Here is an 18,330-nt window from a genome sequence, read left to right on the forward strand (position 1 = left end):
ATCTAAACATATCAGGATTCATTATTATCTTCATATGCCTGAGGGGTTCACCTGGAGCCGAATTCGAGTTAAACCTTCAGCAAAACAAATGTAGCCTATATCTACTTGTATGTATGTGCAATTAACTTGCCAAATAAACTGAATAACAGATCTTGAAATTCTGTGTTCCAGAGGCTTAACTTTATGTTGGATATTTTCAACAGATTGTTTTTTTTTGTTGTTGTTGTTTTTTTTATCTTTGTCTAGTTTATTTAAATTTCACTTTTGAAAACTCTAAGATATAATAAAAAATGTAATAAGACAGACAAACAGGGTTTCACTTATTCCTGTAATGGCTATTAATATTCAAAAAATGAAACATCAAACCAGAGAACGGAGCTAGCTCCACGCTTACACCTCCATGCAGAGCTTGGAGCATGGCTACTGTTATTAGCTTAGCACAAAAAGTCCTAAGCAGAGCACAAAGAATAATTGGATTATGGACCGCATTGTGTTTGGTGTGGAAACAGCTTTACCCCAAACTTAATTAATCTATGGACAGATCATCCTGTATAATCTAAAACAGGTTAAAAAAAATTATAAATTTTCAAGCACACTGTTCAACAAAGCATAAACATCAAGTTTTGGGTTATTCTTACCTCAAAACTATACCATTTCATTTTTTTTCCTCAATGCGTTTAAACCATTATTCAATATGCAAACTGATAATATCCTGGTTACTTTGAAGCATATATAAAGTATAAAATGTTATAAAACATCTTTGGGGGCACATCTGATGTAGAAAGAGCATATTATTCAATAAATGCTAGAATTGTTGCAAAGACTTCCCATTAACGAAATTATTCTAGTGTTCCACCATTAGTAATACGTTAATAAATTACTCTGGGGACGATTGCCTCCAATAAAACAATATACATCAAATTTTTTTTCCTGATAGTGTTTGCTCTTCTGTTTTTTAATCTGAAAAGATTTTTGCACCAAACGCATTCACCGCCTATAGTTTTGCAGCTTATATCAGCAAAGTGAAAACTTGAACTGTGGCGAATAACGTAGGCATTAAACACTATATACTTTTCCTATCACTATTATTAAGAGTCTAAGAATAGGATTGCTTTCACTTTTATCAATATTAGTAGACTATGAATTCTTGCCTCCATCAACTTAGTTGCAAAATCTCAATGCTTCTGCAGCCAACTTCAACTCCAACTTCAGGCTACAGCAATGTTTATATTGTATTTTAAACTGTACTTGTGTCTTATCCTGCTTGGCATAGTTTTATTTCTGTGGTTTTTAACACTTTATCTTGGACCCTCGCTCTTTGTTTTCACACCTCTGCTGTGCGTTGCTGACTCTCTTGTCTTTATAGCTTCTCCCATTGACATAATACAGGCATTCATACTATACATAAACAAAATTGTAATTCCAGTCATGTGCTCTTGTTCGGGCAAATATAAACAAGGCACTTTTTTCTACATACCACAAAAAAAAGGAAAAACACAGAAATAAAATATAGTGAGCCAGAAGGTCACAGTATATGACAAGGTCCATTTAGGTCTCAGTCATACCAATTATAGTGGGACAAAAGTATTCAGCTATTTACTCCAGTTATATAAATGGAAATTGATGGATTTCACTCAGTCTGCACTTTATTTTTTTCTTTGCATAGAGAGGAACAGTTCATCTTAATCGGTAATCAGCCCTGTTCTGCCTGGTCAGCGTTCGCTTCCCCTTACTTACAATAATGGAAAGTTGTCAGAGTCAAAACAAATTACAGACACTTTGGTTAAACAGTAAAATGTAAGGAATAAACCTTGAGAAATAATCTGGTTTGTTATGGGAATAAGGTATGTCTTGTCTAAAAACACCCTCACAGGAGAATTGTGTGGCCTTGCAGGTGAAACAGACTGAGTGACATTTTTTATAGTGAGTAAATAGCATAAATCAATACATGAAATAAAAGAGGCTAAATTTTCCGACCACACTTTGCAGTTTTTCCCATCGGTAACGTCATGCCTATATACTGTTAACATGTCATTCAGATCTGAAAGGACTCATAATTTAACTTCTTTAGTTACAATGCAGGTTTCCTTAGGGTGGTGTTGTTTTTGGTTGTGGGTTAAAGCATACCAGAAACAGAGATGTTTTGTTTGGGGGAGAATAAGATGAATTAAAGAGCGATTGATGAAAGATACTGTTGCACTCATTTCCCAACAACACCCTTTCACCTCCCACATGTAACCCATAGCTCATAGACAAACCATCTGTTTCTCCATTCCCAGGGTGAAGCCAGCCTTGACAGAGCTGCCTAGGCACTTTTTCAAAAGTGTCTTATGTGAGAAGACATAGTTGGTTTTCTGTTTTCCCCCATCTGTCAAAAACTGGGTCTGGTGTTTCTCCGTCACCTTAGACGCGTATTGGACAGTCTTTCTTGCTGAATAGGTTTCCTCATTTTTACTCTGATGCATTCCCATCCCTGGCTCCCTTTCTCCCTTGTTCCCTCCCTCCCCCCTTATCCACCCTCCTCATTTTTAAAAGCCACATGCTCCCAGCCCGTCTGGCTCAGTTGCTCCCTGCCAATGAAGGGCTTTTTATTGGGCTGAGATTGAGTGCAGCCAAGCAGGGCCTGGCTATAGTGCTGATGCTGTGGCCAGTCACCCAACCCCCCCTCCTTACTGCACAGCCCACTCCACATGCCTGTTCTGGTTTGGCCCTGTCGCCCAGAAGGAGATTACTTGTCTCTGCTGCCCTTAATTGCCGACAGTAGCGGAAAAGAGCCAGAGAGAGAAGGGAGAGGGAACAGTGTTGGTTTGTTGTGCTGTTAGCTGACAGGCTTGTGGTCTTGCTGTCAAATCTTTCTTCTAGTTCAATCCCTTTTATTAAGATCTATGTTGTTATTATTAGATCTCAGCACATAGCAGTTGTGATAAAGTACTCTGGGAGTAAATTGTACAATATATATAAAACAGACCTACAATGTGTTAGGATAGCAAAAACTGACAAATGATAAACCTCAGTCTATTACATTATTGTACAAAAAATAGGTAGTTTTCTTTTCCCCTCTTCCTGCTATTATAGGCGCTGATATTGCCCAGGGGCTTTTTTCAAATTAACACAATATTACTTTTAGTTATTTTTGAATTCCCTCAGGGTTGATTAAAGCAAATGAAATGGTTGGATCTTAATTAAAATGGAACTAGTTGACAAGATTTTTTAAGAGGTTAGAACTTCTATTTTTACTGTAAGGCATTTTTTCAGGCTACTTTCACATAACTGGACTCCTGTTGAGACTATTGTGTGAAATATAATTAGACTCTATTGTGATTTTTTTTCTAATGGTATAATCGTCTTGTATGTCTCATCTTGTGTATTTTAGTGTTTTGCTACTTTTTTTTAAATGGTTAATTACAGTTTTTTTTTATTTGGTTTTTTTCTTTTTTTAATCAAGCCTGCCCTTCTAGAAAGACGCGCATCTCTTGACAAAAAAGGTCATTTAATCATTTTTAATTTCTTAGCAGTTCTTTCAGCCTTCAGCTGAATGTTTTAAAAGGTTGGAGCATGAGCAACTTGTTATCCTATCACTCTGCCAGAAACCAAAATTATTCAGATAAATGCTTTTGTTGATTCTCTAAACAACTTTGGACTTTTTTATGCAGTTCAAACGTTCCTGCTTTGCCTGATGTAAAACCAACTTTTAATTAAACTAATTTCAAAGCATGTTCTTTATTAGAAAGCAGAAAATAATCACTCAAAATGAAACAGTCAAACAGGAATATTAACATTAATCCAAATACATTTTCTGAAGATGATCATTTTCCTTGATACTGTTCGCTTCATGTTTCCTATCCACATATCATAGTTTTAGGGTAGTCAATGTCCTGCTAAACACCTGCTCTATTTGATGCTCATTGGATCCTCTTCTATTAGAGTTCATCCTTTTGCCTCTGTAATGTTTTTGTGCCTATTTAAACATTTTGGAGCTAATTACACCACTTGTGGGTTGGTTCCAACATCCATTTACAGCATTTTTAGTATGTTTTTACTGTGCTCAATGGCTTTATTTTGGTGAAACTTATTATTTAAGCTTCAAATGTATCTATTATCCAAATAACATACTTTTTCTTTTATTGATTTAGGTACGTTTAGCCACAAGCTTAATGCAGCGTTGTTGATTGTTTTATGAATTTGAAACTGAGTGAATAAATTCAATTCATTTCAGTTTATTTACATAGCGCCAAGTCTCAACACATGTCATCTCAAGGCACTTTACAGAGATACTTCCACCAGATCATACAGTCAGATTGTTTCAAAGTTTCCTATCTAAGGTAAACCAGCTGATTTCATTGACTCGAAAGCAATCCATCATACCAAAAATGCTACCAAAAAATACCAAAAACTGCCACAAACAATTGAGGCAGTTCTGAAGGCAAAAGGGGGTCCAACCCGTTACTAGCATGGGGTACCTAATAAAGTGGCCGGTGAGTGTATATATATATATATATATATATATATATATATATATATATATAAAAAACTGTTTTCTCACCCCTCGTGAGGTGGTATGTGTCACCCTCAAGCTCGGGTCCTCTACCAGAGGCCTGGGAGTTTGAGGGTTCTGCGCAGTATCTTAGCTGTTCCTAGGACTGCGCTCTTCTGGACAGAGACCTCTGATGTTTTACCTGGAATCTGCTGTAGCCACTCTCCCAGTTTGGAGGTCACAGCCCCCAGTGCTCCAATTACCACTGGCACCACTGCTGCTCTTACTTTCCACATCTTTTCTAGCTCCTCCTTCAGCCCTTGGTATTTCTCAAGCTTCTCGTGTTCTTTCTTCTTGATGTTGCTGTCGCTTGGGATTGCCACATCTATCACTACTGCCTTCTTCTGCTGTTTGTCGATCAACACGATGTCTGGTTGGTTAGCCATCAGCTGTTTGTCAGTCTGGATCTTGAAGTCCCATAGAATCTTAGCTCGGTCATTCTCAACTACCTTAGGAGGTGTCTTCCATTTTGACCTTGGGACTTCCAGCCCATATGCATGGCAGATGTTCCTGTACACTATGACAGCTACCTGGTTGTGGCGTTCCATGTATGCACTTCCTGCCTGCATTTTACACCCTGCTGTTATGTGCTGTATTGTTTCAGGGGCATCTTTGCACAGTCTGATATATATTGATATATATAGATATATATATTTATATATATATATATATATAGATAATATATTGCAAATATATTTGCTATATCATATATATTAATAGTTTATAACACTTCCATCAAGTGTATAATATTCATATACTAGGATCAGATTATTTTTAAAACTATTTGTGAGAAGAGAGATGGGATATTAGATATGATATTAGTAACTTGATAGGATATAACATATATCAGTGTTGAAATTTCATCGCCGTTTAATATTCACGTTAACTGCAGCGCATTTTAAGCGAAAAATGGAATGTTTGGTTAGGTACAACGACAGCCACTCAGCCCGAAGTGGTATGGCCACAGTAAACTGATCGGAGCGGGTCAGGAGCTGACGCCATATGCGAAGAGGTCGCCACTTTTGCAGAGCATCACTACAGACCTCACAAACGTTCATGTGGCCTTCAGATTAGCTCAAGAAACAGTGAGAAGAGATTCAGTGAAATGGTATTCATGGTCAGCACTCATTACTACATCACTGTGTAGCCACAGGTCGGATCTTGGGTGGGTGTGGGCCTGGTCTGTAGTGGAGTGGTGTGTGTTCTCTTGTGGAGTGAACGAATTAGAGCGCTCCTCCATCTAGGATTGATGACGGTCTGGTTTGGATGTTGATGGAAATCGGTACTTTGTACCCTTGTCTTCATTTGTAATGTAAAGTTTGGTGAGGGGGTATTATGCTGTGGGGTTTTTTTTCAAAGACTGGGCTGTGACGTCTTTATTCAGTGTTCAGGGCTCTGAATGTTCTGGATACAAGTACATTTTTGGACATGCCATCTCTCCAATTTGTGGGAAATCAGTTTGGAGCTGTCTTTCTTTAAAAATGACATGTGCACCTAGCCTGAATAGCACAGGTATTAAATGACATGAAAAATGCGATCTGGTAGTGGAGTAACTTGCATGATGCTAATGCAATTTAGTCCTGACCACTAAACTCAATTAGAAAATATTGGGATATAGAATTTATAGTAGAATAGAGTATCAGGCCTTCTACGTAAAAAATCATTGTACACGACCCAGCCAAGTGCGCTTCTGGAAGATGGTCAATAAATTTCCCTAGCTGTCCTCAAATTCCATGAAATTCTGAACCTTCCCAAAAATATATTGAACTGTTCATAGCCCGCAAAAGGAAGTGGACGACGTCATATTGGGGCCATGATTAATACTAGGATTCACTAAGCTTGTTTCAGGACGGTGAGACAAATACTTTTGCAAAATATAGATGTAAGTGGTACACATTATTTTATTAATGATCTACATTTGACGGAGATGAATGAGGAAGAGGATCTATATAAGTTACTTTATCTTCTTATATAATGTAGAAGTGTTATATATTTTTATTACTGTCTGTACTAAATTATCGCTTATTATCCTGAGACGCGAGTGAGCAAAAATGTAAATGCAAAATATATTTCTTTAAGAGATTAACGCTATGTGTCTTTATGGGACAATTTTGTCAAGTACTTTCAGCTGCAACCTTTAACAGAATAAGAGTGTGGTATTTTTCTTTGCTTTTAATAGCAAATGAGAATCCGGAAGTTAGGAAATAAATAGAACAGCTCATTCTGTTTAAGAAGCTAGTTGCTTTTCATTTAGCCCACCACCAAGTTAAAAAGCGTGATCTATCTGTAGCCTTTACCCACCTGAGAATACATTGGATGTTAACATTTGCAAATGGAAGATTATGCATACAGAACCTTTTTGTCTAGTTGTCCGACCAACAGGAAGTAATGTGAGCATGTTGTGTGTAAAGGACTGGCATTTTAGTGCAGCTGGGGCTTAAATCGTGTGTCTCATTTGTCCCTTTACAGAGGCTGAATAACTTTGCTAACATAGACACCACACATCAGTGTTGCCCCGCTCTTTGTTTTAACATATGATTAAAATTGTACAATCACTTGGTTTCATAACAACTAAAAGTTAAACTTTAATTGTATAACAAGGTAAATATGACTTGTCTGTGAAATGGACGCTTGATGTAAAACTTCTTTTCGACAATCACAAGTTTTCAGTGCCCTTTTGTTACACGATGGATACAATTTGTTGATGGCATGCTAAAGCCCATTCACTGCTTAAATGTTTACTAAGGATAAGAAATCAGTGATCTGTGACTCGTTTTCATTTAAACGAACACAGAACATGTTGGACACAAACCAGCCAGTGTAACAATGATTTTTTTTTTATTCAAACGAGATATTTAAATGATTTCCATCATCATCAACATATTTGCGATTATTTGCGATTATCAGTTACATCTTAGCATATTATGGATTAAGCGCGGAATTAAAAAAAATTTGAATATTGAAGCACTATTTATCATATAGATATTTTCTCGTATTACTAGAATAAATTTTCAGGTCTGTCTGAGTTTTAATTTATATCTAGACACTATACAGATATATTATAGATTATGCTTATAATATCATAATCACCTTAAGAGAAAATTTAACCTGACCAGCCTGAGACCGACTTCGGGGTATCCATCAGTAAACCCCCATTAGGAAGATAGACATTAGGATTTAAATCACCAATAGTGCTGTTCCACTCACAGTGCAACGAAATTCTTAAACCTTCCCCTTAGGGAATCATGTATGATTCGCTGTATCAAATGCAGCCCTGAAATCTAAAAGGACAAGTGCAGAAGTCCATTATCTGGGGCCATGATAATATCATTAGTGACTTTTCACTAAAGCTGTTTCAGTGGAACGTTGAGCACTAAGATTGAAACTCTTCGAAAAGTTCATAATGATGTAAGTGGTCACACACTTTTCTCTTTAATGGATTCTACATTTGCACAGGGGAGCCACTGTACACTTGCCAAGTGGAAACTGAGTGCACTCTGGGAAAAAAAGGGTTACTCTTAGGTCTTCTTTATCAATGTGTAGAAGCTGTTTATTTTTTGTCTGACATAAGTCTGTACTGACATTTATTGCTTATTAATACTGAGCACCAATGCAGACAGTGAAAGAAAAAAAAAACTGTAAATGAAACAAAAATCATGGATTCTCACTTTAAGAGACTTAACGACTACCCTAGTTCTTTATGTCCATGCTTTATGGTGAAGTGCTTTGCAGTTGTCAACCTTAAATCAAACATACAGATGTTGTCGTGTTCATATTCTTTTTCTTTTAAAAGCAAATGAGTAAATTTCCGGCAATGTTAGAGTAAAGTAAATATGGAAACAGCATTTCTGTTTTAAAGTAAGACTGATGGTTGCGTTTATCATGTGCTGGCACACTGGCAAGGTTAAAATATGCGTGTATCTACTCTGTAAAAGCATTTTGGACCCCAGCCATGCAGCAGACATACATTTGGATGTTGAACATTCGCCAAATGTCAGAAGAGTTTATGAGTAAGCAGAACCTTTTTGTCTCGCAGTTGTCCGACTTCAAAAGGAAAGTAAATTGGAAGCATTTAGCTTGTAAAACGGCCTTCACACTCAGGCATTTTAATGCAGCTGACTTAAATCGCTGAGCACATTTGTCCCTTTACACAGAATGCCCCAAAGCTGTTTGCCTGGCCTAACACACTAACAACCAGACACATCAATGTTTTGCCCCCCTGCTGTGCTTTAACATAAATTAAAACGTACAATCCACATATCGTGTTTCACAACAAGCTCAAATTAAATTGAATGTGTAAACAGGTCCACTCCTACTATATTAGATCTTTTCTGATGAATATGGAGGGCTTCAGAAAACCTCTTTGTCGCACAATCACAATATTTCGTGCCCTTTTGATTAACAGCGAATGGAAACAATTAGGTGTTGGAGGCAGTGAGGCAAAGCAACACATTCAACAGCTTTAAATGCTAATTAGCTAATGGAGGATGAAAGAGCAGGGAACTGGCAGGGTCTCACATGAGCACTCTCTGGGTGCAGCTACGCCTTTTCCATGCAAACTGAACACAGCTACCACCATTTTGTTTCCTTGAGTACCACTAACAACCCAGCCATCTTGTGTAACAAGTGATTTGTTTTTAATTATTCTCAATGAGACTATTGGAAATTTCAATTATGGATTTACTGTCCCATCTTATCCCTCAACTATAGTCTTGCTTGTGATGTATTTGCTCTCATTTGGATTCAGTACATTCAGTACAGTATTACTGATACAGCAGCATCAGGAATGTAAAGTAAAAAGCCTCAAAATTAATTATTTTGAATGCAGTTTTCCATCAGTGAACTTTGGAGATATTTTTTCCTCTCGTTATCTACCTCAGGCATCCCCAAAGTCGTTCCTCGAGGGCTGCTGTGCTGCAGGTTTTACAGGGTTTCATTGCTCCAGCACAGCTGATACTCATTGATAGCTGATTAATAGGATTTTGCTCTACTGCAATCATCATAATCAGCCGTGCTAATGGAGGAAAACTCTAAAACCTGCAGGACGGCAGCCCTCGAGGACCGACTTCGGGGATGCCTGATCTACCTCATCATTTTTGGTGGCAAGATAGACATTGGTCCTCCTTAGAGATGCACTGGTCGGAATATGTTCCAGCTTTGTTTTATTGTCATTACACTGTCACAGTGCAACGAAATGCACTCTCTGTATTTAACACTTCCCCTTTGGGGGCCACTGTACTGCCATTGTGCGGCGCTGGGGGGGGCAGTGGGGGGTTAAGGGTCTTGCTCAGGGACCCAGAGTGGCAGTCTGTGGGAGTCAGGCTCCAAACTCAGGATTCCAAGCTCCATGCCCTAACCACCAGGCCACCTCTCCCCCTGCCAATATTTTGGGCTGATATCAATGTCTTTTACTAAGATCACAGTTTAATGAAATTATAAATTTTATTTTCAAACTTTGGTCACTGTCATTAACCGACCCCAGTACAGAAATTGATTGTCTGATCTCTAAACACCCGCATCCTTTGTTGCATCACCGTCACATGCCCAAACAAGTACCACCTGACCTATCCCCTCGCCTCGTCTCCCAATCCCTAAATGGCATATAGATGGAAATCAGCACTGTTCGATAGTAATTGGTCCACTTTTATTGGTAAAACCGTAACGAAATTTTTAAAACTGACCCACTTCAGCTGATAGCGGTGGCAATGCCAATGTATTTGGCAGCCGTAACCCTCATCCAAAGTGCTGCTATGACTATGGATATAGATGAGTTTTTGGCAGTAGCTTTTTCTTTTCATTCTTTTATTCATGGTCTTAACTAGATTCACAGAAATCTGTCTTACTTAAATTGCGTGTCCTCCTTTCTTTTCCCATTTTGAAGTGGGTTTATGTAATATTTATAATGCAGAGACTACTTAGACAACTTTTATTGTCGTTTTGTATACACAGGGTGTATGCAAAAGGAAATATCCTTTTATAAGGCTTTCATAAGGTGAATGAGCAGCAGTTTAGCAGTGAAATGAACATTTCCATTGCCTAAAGTGCAGCAGTGATCCAATGTAAACGGTGTGGGTGAACAAACGCATTAATATTGAAGTTCAGAGCGTTGATATATATTGTGCAAATATGTATTATTTTGGTTTGATATCAGCGTGATGCAGTGTCCATGACATGATTTAGAATATTTTCAGCAGTTAAGCTGTCCGATGGCAGTGGGGGAAAAGCTGTTGCAGAATCTGCTGGTCCTGCATCGAATGCTGTGAAGCCTTTTCGCAGAGGGCAGCAGAGAGAACAGACCATGGTTGGGTTGTGAGGGCTCATTTGGAAAAGAAACCGGAAATCATGGATCGATAATTAAAACTTCCTGAAAAACTTCAGATTGTTTTGAAAACCTAGAAAAATGTTTTAGTTACAAAGACCTTGAAGAGGTGCTTCTATTGGATGTTTTTCACACTTAATAAATGAACCGCAAGTTATATAGAATTCTTACTTGTCATTATGAGGAGTTGTGATAACTGTGTGTTAATGTCATACAGCCATAAATAAAACCCCTTTTAAGACATGGAACATGTGACACTGTTTAACAGTGTGTTAAATTCCCAGGCGGCTGTTTGGTGTCTTTTATGGTAATGTTCTTTGAAGCTTTACTCTGACATGGCAGCAGATTTGCAGAAAGAGCAGCATGCTTTCGTGATATTTCTCATCTGGTGTGTGAGAGAAAGAAAGACAGAATGAGTAATGTGTGATAATGTTATGATAACAGGGAAGTGGACTTAATTCTCCTGTTCCCAAAAGAATAGATGGATTTTAAAACTTAAATTTGGGTACACAGAAAACTTGCCATTCCTGCTAGGCTGAAATGTATCAAAACTGAATAATGGGAAATTAAATTTACACTTTTGTTAAGATTTTTTTAATGTGCTTTATGATTTGTTTGGTTTGTGTGTACAACATGAGTTAAATATGTGAAGAGTTCAGCTTAGAGATGTTTGATTTATGATTTGCATCACAAAAAGAAAAATAATATATGAGATTGTTACACAACCTAAAATTGTATTTATGTGCATTTTAGATAGAATTTCTAAATATTTCAATTTAAAAAAAGATTTTTATATAGTTTTTTTCATCAGTTTTATGTTTAAATTGATATTTATTACTCCTCGATATGACATTAACAAAAGTGGGAGTACCATCTTTGAGATTTGTGGTAAAATAACAGATAATGACGATTTTCTTTGGTAAAGACTGATTTAAAAAAACACTATCTTAACACTGTTTTCTGTTTGGATGGTTATCAGTTCATATTTACACTTGGTCTATTCAGCTAGAAGGCAGTCCCAGCTCAGTGGAATCCTTATATTCTAAATATCAATGTATATTAGGAACACATTACCATTTGAATTGGATGTTTTTCATATATGTTTCATTATAAAACCGACTTAAATAAGAGACTTCTAGTATCTTTCTGTTTAGTTGTGCATCAACCCAAAGCAGACCTGTCGGCAGTAGTTAATACGATTGTAAAACTAGATTCAAATGTTTTCCAGCTCTATTTTAGTCATCAGGGGCTTGACCTAAAGAAAGAGATCTTGTCTAAATGGGATTTTCACAACAGGTTATTAAAGTTGGTTTTATGTCCAATGAAAGATGAATGAGAAACCTGATATGATTTGACAGTCATCAGTTGGCGGATGTTTTTATAAAAAACAATATTACCGTTGTATAGTGCATCTTAGCTTCATGGTTACCTCCGCCATGGAGGTTTTGTTTTTAGTAAAGTTTGTCCGACTGTGTATAGGATAACTTAAAAAGTTATGGACGGATTTGAATGAAATTTTCATCAAAGTTGTCCGTAATAACGAGGAACAATCCATAAACTTTTGCTGAGGATCCAGATCATAATCTCGATACAGGAATTTTTGATTCTCTAGCATTGGGACAGAGCGATATTGACCGGAATACGCAGTTCCAACTAAACCAGAGGGTGGCAGCACTGACTATTAAGAGCCTCAGCATCAAACTCAAAAATCCGGAGGTATTTCACTGAAGACTTAAGAAAAAAGAACATTGTTGGTTTGTTAGCAGGATCAATTAAAAACCTATGATCTTTTTTATCAAAGGTCTTCCGTGTGTCAAGAAACAATTCATTCAAAGTTTGTAATGATCCAGGTCATGTGCGAGTTTCAGCTATAGCTGTAAGTCACAATTTTGGGCTAAATTTGATGCTTGGTTGAGGTCTGCGCTCTCCAGGTGCCTTTCTTTCTTCTCTTGTGTTTTTCTATGATTGGGGTTCAAGCTTCGATCGGCCCGATCAAAAGATTCTTGCTCGACTGGAAAATCGCCCCGAAAATCTTACAGTGTATGCTGGGCTTTAGCTTCTGTAAAGTGTTTTATCTGATTTATTCCCTTCCTTTCCTAATTACAATAAACTGTATCAGCGTATGAGTACTGGTAAAGGTTGAAAGTTCAATACAACCTACTGTCCCTTGAAAAGCTAATCCCTAATCTGTTTCCTTAAGATTTTAATCCTAGCTTTTTTTATATGGCCTCATCTTTTTTTTTTTTTCCTTACACTTTAGGTCAGATCTAAGACATTAAATTATTAAACAGACATAAAAGGATTATTTTTAGGTTAAAACCCGATTGATGAAGTATGTTCTTTCTTTTAATCATATCCTAATACCCGTGAAACTTAATTTTTTAAGAAATTATATTGAATCCACTAAAAGACTAAGTCATTTTCTGTTGTTGTTTTTTTTTTTTTATCACCTGAAATGGTTTGCAGTAACGATACAAATAGTTTTCTATCCACAAGCCATAGTTTAAATTCAACCTTGATATCTTTGGCTTAAAACCCACCGGGTCGCCGGCGGGTTTTAAGAGGTCCCTCAGCTCTGGAACTGTTATAGCTAGAGGTCTGAAATTTTCTGCATTTCTGGTTGACATGATGTAAAACAAATATAATAGAATAAAACCTGCCTTTTCTCAAGGATGTCTTTATTAGTGCTGTTTAAAAAGACCCATCATTTCCGAGAATAAAAAAACAACAACTTTGAGTCATGTTTGAACTGATGCAGGTTGGTCTGTGTTCTAGTCACCCAATTTCCAATTAGGAAACTAGAGGGTGTTATCTTTCAAATAATGTATTGCACATGTAATTTGGGCTTACAATTCCTAAGTTATTTGCTTTTTCTATTTGAGTATGCAAAATAGGCGAGGATTACCCAAAACGAGGTGGATGTTAAGAGGTTAAAGGATGTAATCTCAGATCCTGAACTGCGTTTAATGATGATTTGAATCTACATGTTTTTATCATTCGCCACAAAATTAGACTGAAGTTGACACAGGCTTTAGTAAGAAATAAGCGTCACTGTCATCACTTCCCAGTTCGTCAGAGATCCTACAAATGGGCTGCAGACATTGTTGATTTCTTGTAAAAGCTGCAGATTTGTCACAGCCCTTCAGTGCTTTTTGTGTGGGAGATGGAGAGGCTGAGAGAGTAAGAGGTTGGGGGAGGAAAAAGCATGCTGTCACGAAAAGAGCTGCTTCCTGGCTGGCTAGATGCAATCATGGGCACTATCTGATAGTGCTGGCGGAAATTGGATGAGCTGAGAGCCGTTGGCTGCCAGTGATGGAAAAGATGACTCCTTTGTCACTGTGTCAGTCAATTCCCTACTCTCACCTGAGAGATCAATCAATAACACAAGGATAGAGAGGTTTTCTCTTGCCTCTTGCTCTCTGTATGCTGTGGGCTGGTGTCAGTTATGAGCTGTAAAACACCTTCTTATTCACAGGAATGTTCTATGACATTCTACACGGTGTGTGGAAACCAATTGCTTCTATTGGCCAACCGGCTTCATTAATGTGAAACTGCAGCCTGCAATCTGTTAGGCAGAGCAACTCATGCAAGTCCACGTCTTTAGATGTTGACGCTGCTTGTTATATATTTTGTGTCATCTTTATAGCCGACTAGGGCCACAAATGCTCCCTTCAGCAACTGCATCATTAGTTGTGCAATTACAGAGCCTAAGACCCAGCGAGACTCATAACTATCATATGCCTTCAGGCATTGAGTATTACATCAGGCATGGAGGACATTTAGCATGATGTATGCACATAAACAGCGATCGCTGAGTTATTTAAAACTGTTCGTAATCAACACGTTTTCTGTTTGGCACATGCATATCTGGGCATGATTCTTCTATGTAAAGCGAGGCTAAACTGTCCTTTTTATCCTCCCTCATTCCCATCTCTTTTGCAGCACCCTGGTACCTGTGAGGAGTCTGCTTCACCATTCGTCTTCATCTGCACTAGCCCCCAGGAGCTGCTTGTGAAATTCCCCATGAAAGGGAAGCACAAGATCTGTAAGTTCTCTCCTCCTTTCATGTCGGAGCAAATGGAGTGGCTGACGTTAGGCTGAGCCAGATTAAAAAGAATCTTAGTTTATGTTAATCTGCCATCTTTATTTCTATGTTTACATGTTTACCAATGTAAAAATGCTATGATTATCCGGCGTACAGGTACTGATTAAAATGTTTTCATTATCAAAAGTATAAACCTGTGTTAACACACGCACACAATTTCTATAGATTCTCTCTGGGCACAAAATGTAAAGACAAGATTTTGCTGTCAGGTTGCCTTGGGGACGAGCCAGGCCTGGGTGTGCAATGCTGTTGCTGGAATTGTGTGATTTATAATAGGACTGTAACACATTTTCCCCCTGCTGCCATAGCTGGCTCTGCAATATGATGTACCTGCAAGCTCTTTTGTTAATATTTCACAACCCTCCAAAGACTTGAGAGGATTGTTTATGCAGCTGTGCCTCGTTCAGATGTTTTCAGATCGATGGAGAATACATTTGAGGGGTTGACGTAAAATGTAGAGCCCGACCGATACATCGGGCAGCTTTAGTTTTTGGCTCATTAATCCACATTGCCCAAAATGTGACCATTCTAAAAATTGTATTTTTGCTGCAAACAGGACAAGGAAGCTTTTGCTGCGAGCTGATTCTGCTCCTCTGCCCGTCCCTTCATGAACGTCCTTGTTGAAACACGCTGTTAGGGTCCATTAAGGAGAACAGACGAGTTTTATGCCCGCCAGTTTTATGGAACATATGAGCGTTTTAACTCTAAAAATTTTAGCTCTGTGTGAAATTGAAATTATTTTCAAAGGAATATAAAATTATATTGTTAGACTGAATGATTTTTCTAAAAATCTAAATTGCGATAAAATTGGTTGCAATTTGATTTTGATTTTTCTTTGCACTAAGCGCAAGCTTGTAGATATTTCACTCCAGGGTTTCAGATTTTTCCATGACCTTGAAAGCTTGCTGCTCTAGAGCCCATTGTTTCAGGACTTTCCTGTAACCTTTACATGAAATGTTCTTGCTTCTACTATAATTCATAATCTGTGTGCAAACCACAACTATCTTGCTTTCTGTGTGGCTGCAAACCCAGCTTAATGCCACCTAAAGAGCTACAGTGAGAAATTTAGCATCTTACTGTACATTTTTTCCCCAGTCTTAATATATTGTGTCCCTCTTTACTTCATACTGACATGCAAGCTGTACTGGGAACCATAATTTCATAAGTTACTGTTTCCATTTGCTAATGGTTAAAAGGCTCCACCTCATGTATTTAGTTATAATCCTGTTTGGATGTTTTAAATCCTGCAGCATTGCTCCTTAATTGTTTAGTCCCTTTTCTTCAGTGGAGGAGGGAACCTTTCAGTTGCTTGTTAATAGGGGTGTAAATAATAATCGTTTTGTATCGATGCATAGATCCAACAGCCGACAATCATATGCATCGACATGTCCACAAAAGAATCGATTCATGTTTTGTTTTTTTTCCCCCTCCAGTCTATTTTTATCCATTAGCTCCTGGACGTAATTCTACCTCCCCTGCTGCGGTGGCGCTAAACCTATTTTGCCCTCCTACCTCGCTTTCTTTAGACACTACCCTCATTCCGCTTGCAACCACACACCCTCCCGTAAACAGTAGGCAAGACAGACATGGCGGTTTCTGGAGTATCGAAAATAATCGAATTGTTGGGTCAAAAATTGATACTGAATCAAATCGCCATGAGGGTGCGATTTACACCCCTACCTATTAATATGACAAATGTAAATTTCTAAGGTGTTTTTTGTGAATGAGATAAAAAAAGAATCGTATACAAAACACCTCCCATTAGCCAGTGTGTTACCACTTTAAGCTGAATGCAGCCACTTTTTTCATTTTTAAATGCTGATATGTAGAATTAAAATCTAATTAGCAAAATACACTAAATGTATATATATTAATTTGACTGTCGGAGGGGAACAATCAGTCGTGGAGCCACTTCATGAAGGATTTAACAGGTGTTTGATGTTGCATCTGTGGTAATAACATTATTGACAGTTTCAACACCAGCAAGACAGTAAAACAACTAAAATTTGAGGCAATATCTAAATAAGCGCCACAAAAATACATTGTATTTATAGTCTTTATATTGACACTGCTCAAATTAAAATAGCTTGTTTTAATTCTATAGTTCTATGTTCTCTGTTGGACTATAGTTGGAAATACAATGTTGGACAACTTGGATACACACAGTGCGTATCCTGTGTATGTCCACCTTCATTTTTTTTATATTCCTATTCGTATATATGGAATATTAGCCAATATCAGATATCGAGCAATATATCAGATATCAGTTTTTTTAAAGCCCCAGTATTGATATCGGTATTGGATCTCAAAATTCATATCAGCCTTTGTCTAGTGGGATCAAGGGTGTAAATATATATTTTCAAAAAATCAAGGAATCTGCTGGTTTTTATGACTTACAGTATTTTTGGGAGAACCGTATCTATAAAAGGCATTTAGCTGCTTTTAATTGTCTTTCCTTTTAGGACATTCGCTATTGAAGATAACACAGATACAGCTACAGCTGTATGTCTAAAATAGTGCAGGTGTAAATGTTTGCATATAGTGCATTCTGATGCTACAAAATGCTTTTGTCACCAAATACTCCCATCCTTTTGGTCCAGATTGTTGATTTATTATCCTGACCTACGTGCCTACACTTTCCAGGCTTTATTTTTCCTCTGTAACCTGCTAGCTTTTCTCTATCTCACTATCATGATCCCTCAGCCTCTCTCCTACCCCATTTTTAAAGCAATTCACGGGTCAACGCATTGCCACTCATTTTATTCACAAGGACTTAGCACAGTTTTATTCCCCCCTTGGGCTGTTTACATGGATCTACTTGCTTCAGGCAATGCCAACAATCTCCTACTTCACCACAGTATGTTTCCATTTCTTCAAGTAGTTATTAGTTTTCTAAAACAGTAAGTTCTAAACTTGTTTTTTTTATTTTTACCAAATTGTTTAATTGAGGTCATTCTACTCTTCCTTATATACTTTTTTTTATTATTATTTGTCTTGTAAAAAAGAAATGACACCCTATTTTAACCCTTTATATACATTATATACTTTATTTACTTGGTATACTTTATTGTGTTCTTACTTTCCGCCTCATTTCCCTCTGAGATGGACCTGCTTTGTTTTTGTTTTCTCAGTTTTTCTTGTGTCCATGTTTTCTTTCTTTATCCTTTTCTTTTTCTCCCTATACCTCACTATCCCTGGTTTTCATGCTTTGAAATTTGAAGCCTACACATCTGCTTTTACAATTTGTTTTCATTAAAAGATGTGGAACTGTTGCCTTGATATATGTAGAAGTCTTAAACATACCATGTTAATTGTATTGGTTTTATCTGACAAAAAAAAAAATTTGAATTAATGTTGCGTCTTATTCCATCT

At 37.4% G+C, this 18,330-nt stretch overlaps 1 protein-coding gene across 1 annotated transcript in view; it reads left to right on the forward strand.

Moving 5' to 3' along the window:
* Window positions 1-18,330, forward strand: part of trip4 (thyroid hormone receptor interactor 4) — a 136,145-nt gene that overhangs the window by 42,737 nt on the left and 75,078 nt on the right. Inside the window, exon 12 of the mRNA XM_038289789.1 lies at window positions 14,796-14,898. Within this exon, the coding sequence (XP_038145717.1) occupies window positions 14,796-14,898 (103 nt within the window). The remainder of the gene's footprint in view (window positions 1-14,795; window positions 14,899-18,330) is intronic.

The sequence above is a fragment of the Cyprinodon tularosa genome, unplaced genomic scaffold (assembly GCF_016077235.1).
Source record: "Cyprinodon tularosa strain WSP-4 unplaced genomic scaffold, ASM1607723v1 ctg272, whole genome shotgun sequence".
In the NCBI taxonomy this organism is placed as follows: domain Eukaryota; kingdom Metazoa; phylum Chordata; class Actinopteri; order Cyprinodontiformes; family Cyprinodontidae; genus Cyprinodon; species Cyprinodon tularosa.